General features: G+C 57.9%; 1 protein-coding gene across 1 annotated transcript in view; it reads left to right on the top strand.

Moving 5' to 3' along the window:
- The window catches only part of TBR1 (T-box, brain 1), a 12,763-nt gene that overhangs the window by 1,862 nt on the left and 3,172 nt on the right, over nt 1–7,729 (top strand). The window contains exons 2-7 of the mRNA XM_015429635.1: nt 2–79; nt 149–472; nt 1,417–1,571; nt 1,907–2,028; nt 2,426–2,584; nt 3,751–3,812. Of these exons, the coding sequence (XP_015285121.1) occupies nt 2–79; nt 149–472; nt 1,417–1,571; nt 1,907–2,028; nt 2,426–2,584; nt 3,751–3,812 (900 nt within the window). The remainder of the gene's footprint in view (nt 1; nt 80–148; nt 473–1,416; nt 1,572–1,906; nt 2,029–2,425; nt 2,585–3,750; nt 3,813–7,729) is intronic.

Raw genomic sequence — 7,729 nt, 5'->3', positions numbered from 1 at the left:
ATCGCTACCTCCTCTCGCCGGCGGCCGCCTCTTCTTCCTCGTCGTCGTCGTCCTCGTCCTCTTCGTCGCCCTCGTCGTCGTCCGCCTCGTCGGCTGCCCCCCAGCCGCCGGCCCCTGCCGCCGCCGCCGCCGCCCCGCCGCCGGCCAGCATGTTCCCCTACCCGGGCCAGCACAACCCGGCGGCCGCCTTCTCCATCGCCAGCCCGGGCCGCTACATGGCGCACCACCCGGTGCTGGCCAACGGCGCCTACAACAGCCTGCTCTCCAACTCGGCGCCGCAGGGCTACCCGGCCGCCGGCTACCCCTACCCGCAGCAGTACGGCCACTCCTACCAGGGCGCGCCCTTCTACCAGTTCCCCTCCGCCCAAGGCGGCCTGGTCCCCGGCAAGGCGCAGGTCTACCTCTGCAACCGGCCCCTCTGGCTGAAGTTCCACCGGCACCAGACCGAGATGATCATTACCAAGCAAGGCAGGTAAGCCCCGGGAGAGACCCGCCGCCGCCCGCGGCAACTGCAGCAGCGGGCACCGCGCAACTTTCCGGGGGCTGCCCGTCTCAGACGCCGAGAACCCGCCGGAGAGGTCGTGTCCCCCCCCCACCCAAGGCAAAAAAGCCTTTTTTTTTCCACTGCAAAAAAAAATTTGCCTTTTATTTCATTGCCTTTTTTTTTTGGCCGGCCACTTTTGAAAATGCATTTTTCTCCCATTGGGACTTCTTCTTCTTCTTTTTCTTCTCCCCACTTTGGGGATTTTTTCCCTGTTACGCCGGTCATTAAATACTGGGTCTTTTTAGGATTTCTTCCTCGCGTTCTGCTGCGGGCAACGGAGCGACGTCAGGCTCGTAAAGGCGCTGGCTAAGCCGGCGAGCGGGGAGCTTTCGTCTTCGGCCCCTCTGCGCCCTCGGAGGCCGGCGGCAGCGCCCGGAGGCCCGGCATCTTCCGGGACGCGCCCGGGGACCGCAGTGGGGCTCGCTTCCGAGGAAATGCCCTGGCGCGCCGAGGACAGCCCGCGGGGAAACGGGGAAGGAGTCCTCGGGAGCCAGCCCCACTGAGGAGCCGGGCAGAGCGGCAGGCAGCCGGCTGCAGCTTCGCCCTCGGCGCGCGGGGCCGCTTTCCTCCCCGAGCCGGAGGAGGGACCCGAGGGGCAGCTGTGGCCCAAGCTCCCGGGGCTCCCCTGGGGCCCGCCTCCGCCGGCCGGCAGCTCTCCATCGCCAGGACAGTCGGCGGACCGGGGCGGGGACGGGGAACGGGAAGGATTCGCACGGGCTCGGAAGGAACTTTCGGGGTGGGGGGCGGCTGGAGACGGGCAGGCGTAGATCAAGTTTCCTCCCTACATTTTTGTGACTATAGGTACGCTTTCCTCCCTTTACGCAAAGCAAAAACCCAACGACCTTTCCCTCCCGCGTTCCTCCCTCAAACAGGCGAATGTTCCCTTTCCTGAGTTTCAATATCTCCGGTCTGGATCCCACGGCGCACTATAACATTTTCGTGGATGTCATCCTGGCCGACCCGAACCACTGGCGATTTCAAGGCGGCAAGTGGGTGCCCTGCGGCAAGGCGGACACCAACGTGCAAGGCAAGTCCTCCGCTCCCAATTAACACGTCCGAACCTCGGCACACGCACACACACGCACACACAGGCGCACACAAACACACACCGCGGCCGAGGTGCGAAGGCTTAATTAAAGGGACACAAAGGAAGGGGGGCCGCTGGGGGGGGGGCGTCCGAGAGGGCCGGAGGGTATTCTTGGAGCGGGGAGGGGGGGGATATTTTGAATCCTTTCCCGGCTTAGATTTCGAGCGAAAACGGAAGGGGCCCTCCGGGGATTTCACGGAGGCGAGACGGCCTCTCTCTCTCGCTCTGGCTCTGCAACGCCTCGGTTTTCGCTTCCCCAACGCGCCTCTCTGCAGGGAACCGCGTCTACATGCACCCGGACTCGCCCAACACGGGAGCCCACTGGATGCGCCAGGAGATCTCCTTCGGCAAGCTGAAGCTGACCAACAACAAGGGCGCCTCCAACAACAACGGGCAGGTCAGTGGCGCCCCCCAGATCCCCCCCCCCGCCCGGCCAGGCCTTCCGGCTACTCCCGTGGGGAGGGGGAGCTTCGGGCCTTGGGGAAGGTGGTGTTGTGGGTCGGGTTTTTAAATTTATGGTTTTTTAAAAAGTGGAATCCCGATCATCCCAGGGGGGGACGGACGACCCACCATCTCCCCAGTTCCCCCTTTTGCGACGGAGCGCAACGGAGGCTTTCGCCACCGCGGCGGAGTTGGGAGGAACAAAGAGGGGCTTCGCGGGGAGGGCGGCGGGGCTCTTGCCCGGCCAGGCACCGCGCGTGTTTTGCCCCGCCCGGATCTGATGTCCCTTCTTCTCTCCCCCCCCCCCAATTCCCCTCGGACCTCTCCCCGCACCCCCCCCCGCCTCCCGGCAGATGGTGGTCTTGCAGTCCCTGCACAAATACCAGCCCCGCTTGCACGTGGTGGAGGTGAACGAGGACGGCACGGAGGACACCAGCCAGCCCGGCAGGGTGCAGACCTTCACCTTCCCGGAGACCCAGTTCATCGCCGTCACCGCCTACCAGAACACCGATGTAAACAGCTCCCTTGGCTTTCGTCCCCTCCGCTCCCCCCATCCCCTTCCTGGTCGCTTCCAGGGTCGGAGAGCCGCGCGGGGGGGTTGAGTCGGTTTGAGCCCCAGCATTGGCCCGGTTTCGAAGCAGCGCTTCCAAGAGCCCTCCGGGCCCCGCTCTGGGTTTGCTCCTTCCCTGAGCTTGGGAGCATCTTGAGAGAGCGTGGCCCCGGTCCCTGAGGACACCAAGCGGCCAGGACTCCCCGCTTTAGGCTGACAAATGTATAACCCCCCACACACACACACATATACACGCACGCACGGGCACCCTGCAGCTCCCGCTGCCTTTGTCTGCGCGCCCGGATCTGCTGGGACCGCGCTTTCTTCTGCAACCGTTGAGTGTTTCCTTTCCCCGTTTACATACTCGGGGTTCGCCTCTGCAAAGACACCCGGTTGTTCCCAGGCGCCAGCACTGATCGGAGGAAAAGGGCGGGTGGCCTGGAAAAGAGGGCTTGAAACGGTGCCTAAATCCGCTGGGATTTTTGTGATATATTCACCAAATGTATACAATTGCTTTTTTTAAAAAAATAGCACCAGGGAAGGGAGGATGTCTTTTCCTTTCCCGACCGCTCCGCCGTGGGAGCCGGGGTCCCTGCCTCTCCGTTCGGCCTTCCTGCCCGCTCTCGCTCTTTTCTCGCTCGAATGCCAATATGTTCCCCGTCTGCATGTCTTAGAACTGGCTGCCAGCCGTGTCGGCCACGTGACGAGGCGTTACTAGCCCCTGGCGGCCCCGATCCTCTGCATGTTTAGCCGGGAGGGGGGCGCTTTAGTCTCAAAGAAAGGTGCACGGGATCGGGGCCTTGCCGTGTGCTCTCGATTGGCTGCTTGCATCGCTATCCACGCCAAAAGAATAGTCATGATAATAAATCTCGCAATGTTGTTGCCAATTTCAGCTGCCCAGAATTATATTTTAAGTTTCTGGTGTTCATAATACGCACCCCCCCCCACACACACACCTTAAAATCAATATTCCTTTCTAGCATAGGGTAGTAGAGAATTAACCCCCCCCTCATCCCAATTAAACGACAGAATACTTTAGAATATATATTTGTCTCTCGTGTGGAATTTGGTTGTTTTTTTCTTCCTTGGAGGAAGGACTTTTGACTCTCCACTTTCCTCTTGGCCTAGATCACACAGCTGAAGATCGACCACAACCCCTTCGCGAAAGGCTTTCGAGACAACTACGACACGTAAGTGAGACGGCCTCGGGTCTCCCCGTGTTGCTGCTGCGGCATTTCGAGATGGTCGCTCGGGAGAGTTTGCCGGCCTCCCTGGGGAAAGAGCGCTTGCCGAAGCGGCTGCCACCCGGGCCTGTCGCCGCGGCCGCCTCGCCTCTCTTGGGAGGAACCGGCCCTGTAGGCTCCGAGGAGAGGGTGGGCGAGGCCGTCTGGCGAGTACTTTCGGGAGGGCTGGGACTGGGAGGCGAAATCAGGCCCGCGCTGGTTGGCCTTGGGGCGGAGGAAGGGGGAGGCGGCTGGCACCCCTTTTGCTGAGCCGGCGGCCGGCTCTCACCCTCGGCGGGCGCTCCGTTCCCTGACTCGGTTTCCTTGTGCAAAAGGCGGCAGTATGCGTGGCAGAAGGAAGGAAAGGGGCTTTCGGCAGGATCCCGAATGTTTGTGGAGGAGGTCATTAGTGATTCGTTTGGCTGATCACGCTGGATTCTGGCCCCTCCTTCGAGGGCCTTACCTTCTTCAAAAATATTGGGGAGCGAAAGCAACCTGTCCACAAGCTGGGCGAGCTTTCGGGGCCCAGAAGGCTTCGGCCCCATCTCCTTTTGATTCCATAATGGGTGGCTTATGGGCTAATACCTTGTGTCTTGTTTTCCTGTGGTGTTCCTTGGGCAATTTGATCTCTCAATAGTTGACCCTAGACCCTAGCGTGGGGTTTTTTATTTTGGGGGGGGGTGGATCTATAGAGGGCTGCATGCTCAGCTGTGCGATATGGAAACACTGACGCTAATAATTTTCATAAACGCGGTGACGGGGTAGAGATCCAGTTGATGGAGTCAGAGCCAGAATTCGGCCTAACCAGAAATTTGCCATAAAATTGTTCTCTGAGGTCCCTTTCCCACCAAACGCTATGAAAACCAGGCGTCACCAGCGCCTCAGGTCAAGAAACAGTCCTGGCCTTTTATTGGACCTCCCTCGACAGCCACAGAGCAGCGCAGGTTTTCTGAGCGACACCAAATTCTGGGTAATTTCAGAGTTTGCGCGAAGAAAGGCGAGCTTTCCTAAAGGACTTTAGACGTGATCTTTGGACGTCTATTCCTAGACTCCCCATTTGTTTAGAGTAATAAACTCTGCATTAGACTCTCCCCAGTACCCTAAGCGGTCGTGGACATCCCTAAAGAGCCTGGGTTTCCCTGTAGGCGTTTAACAGCTTAAATCGGTCTAAGAGGAAAACTGCCTCTGATTTCTTCCGACTCCCCCTTCTCACTTTGAGAATAAAACCCGAGGCGGCCCCCTCCCCTGAAAAGACTCCACTCTTGCCCTTCACCTCCACTGGGGAGTGGACAAACAACACCCGGATCTGGCGCAGAGGCCGCTGGATTCGAGGCCGCCATTGGAAGAGTCGCCGACCTAATGGGGAAAGGGTAGCTGTCCATGGTGCTGAAGCGCCGGCGAACTCCGGCAGGCGGGAGACGCGGAAGTAGGCAACAAGACTAACTCCCAAATAACTGTGAACAGGATTGTAGGTTGCAGTCGGACTGTGGGCGTTCCTCCGGGCCTTCTGAGGCTTTGAAGGAGGGGGTATCCAGATCAGAATCGACTCTGTGTCTCTGGGGTCTGGTCTTCTGGGAGGGACGCAGTCACCCTGCTAGGGTCTTTCTAGAACCGGCTCCGCTGAAGAAGAGCAGAGGGATCTTTCCTAAAACACAGACCTCAAACATATAACTTCACGCTGGAGTCTACATTTTAGGAACGACCACACGCACACAGAGGCCCCTTGTTCAGTGAAGCCGGTGGAGACATCGCTTTCGAACCAAACTTTAGAGTTTAGACCAGTAGCCACAAACCCTTCAAGGAGCGAAGTCAATTTACGTCTGCGGATCTAGTTCAGAATAAAGCAAGGCAGCTGAAGCAGCAGCAATCCAGCGCCTTAAATTTGCTTGCAGCACACGCTGGATCATTCGGGGAGGGGCCGCTCAGAAGGTTAATTCAAGCACGAATCTGGCTGGGAATCCATAAACTTACATATATAGTATATGTGATGGCGCTGATCGGTTTCTAAAGACTTTGCCCGTATAGACTGTGGCGGAGTACTGTAGGCCTGTTCCTAGAAGCACACCATTAGCTTCCACGCGGCTTGGTTCCGTTTTTACACGACCGGGGTGAACCCTCTCCGCCCCTTATTGAGACTATTTTGTGTGTGTGTGGTGGGGTCAAGTCCCATCCCAATTACGGGGGCGCCCTAGGGTTTTCGAGGCAAGAGACGTTCCGAGGTGGTTCGCCATTGCCTGCCTCTGCCTAGCAACCCCGGCCTTCCTTGATTGTCTCCCATCCTAATACTGATCAGGGCCGACCTTTCGGCGATCGGGCTAGCCTGGGCCATCCAGGTCAGGGCTATGGAGACCTTTCGCTTTCTCTAAACGAAGGGGTAATATAAACGGGCCCGATCGCAAGAGCGACGCGGCCCCTCCCCCCTCCTCAAAGGACGCCCCAAGAAACAATGGCTCGTCAACAGATCCGTGCCAAAGCCACTCATTACCGCCCGGGCGCTGTCAACACCAAGACGTCACTGGAGCGGCAAAATAGGCAGGCGAGTGTCCAACAATCGGGGCTCCTTCCGAGTGAAGAGAGCCCCCGGGCAAGGAACCGGCAGAGGTCCCGCGTCCTCCTAACCTGTTAGCGACTCTGAGCTGCGAATCCAGGGCAGGTAGCTCGCCCGGATTGATTCTTCCAGGCGAAAGGAGGGGGCGATCAAGTGCCTGCCCCCTTGAAATGCCCTCCGCGGGCACTAGACGAGTGGAGCGCTTTCAATTTGACTCGCAGCCTCGGCGGCGGCTGCCTCTGGCCCTGCCACTCGCCTGCGTTAAGCCGTCTATTCAGAGCGCTCTGCGGAAGGCTTTTGCCTGCTGTTTGTTGCAAATGGCCCCCGAGTACCTGTTGAGTGTATTTGGGCTTCGGTCAATTGGCCACACTGGCAGACTTATTCTTGGAGGACGGGCGGGGGGCCTTGTTTAAAATTAAATATAAACGCCGTCCTAATCTTTACACACTGCTAGAGCGGGTTTTTTTTTAATGGAAAAGACCCGCATCTGGCAAAAGGAAACCGGTCTCTGTATATTCTCATGCCTTTAAAGCCTTTTTGATATATATATATATCGGGGGTGGGGAGTATATGTACTTTAGTGAGCCTGACGTAATTCAATGTTTCCTTGTCTGGGTTAGTTATCAAGCAGATGAGGACTCAGTTGATTGGATCCTGGGCTCCAAGCCAGGCAGCGATCCTCTTCCTCTCTGGATCTCCAGGTGCGCTGCCTTGTCTGAAGCTCTAGGGCTTCTCCAGGGGTTCGTTTGGTTTTAAGGGACTGGCCTGTTTACTGTGGGAGGTTCCAGGTCACTTTCAGGGCGCTGGGCCTTCAGGTTGTTGTTGTTTCCCCCTGCCTAGTCTCCTAAACCTCCCAGACAGATTTAGGAAATCCAGATTCTTCTGTGTTCTTAGTTTGCAGAATGAAATGGCTCCATTTCCAGAAACCCCTCCCCCTCCCATTTAACTGCCCAGGGATTCGATTAACAGTCTCGAAGGTGGGGGGGGGCTTCTTGAGCAGAGGTCTCTGCAACAGGAGACGGGCCTTCTGCTCCTGTGGTGTTCTGGAATGAAGGATTCGGAAGGTTTGAAAGAAGGGGATTCTGGTGCTCTAGAACAAGGAGGGTCTCCCAGAACAAGACACATCTGGCCACACACAATTTTGGTTATTTTGGGTCCCCCCCCCTTTCCGGCTCCCCCCTTTCCCAGTTTTGCCCCGCCTCTCTTCTGGGCTTCTCGCTTTTAGATTCCAGAGACTTAAGAACTGTCAACACTCGCCATTCATTCTGCCCCCCCCCCTCCGAACATGCAGAATACTTAATTCGAATCCTGGCTCAAGTCATGGCCAGCGATCTCT

Source organism: Gekko japonicus, unplaced genomic scaffold, assembly GCF_001447785.1.
Source record: "Gekko japonicus isolate JY-2015 unplaced genomic scaffold, Gekko_japonicus_V1.1 scaffold590, whole genome shotgun sequence".
Taxonomy (NCBI): Eukaryota; Metazoa; Chordata; class Lepidosauria; order Squamata; family Gekkonidae; genus Gekko; species Gekko japonicus.
This window is presented reverse-complemented; position numbering and strand designations above follow the sequence as displayed.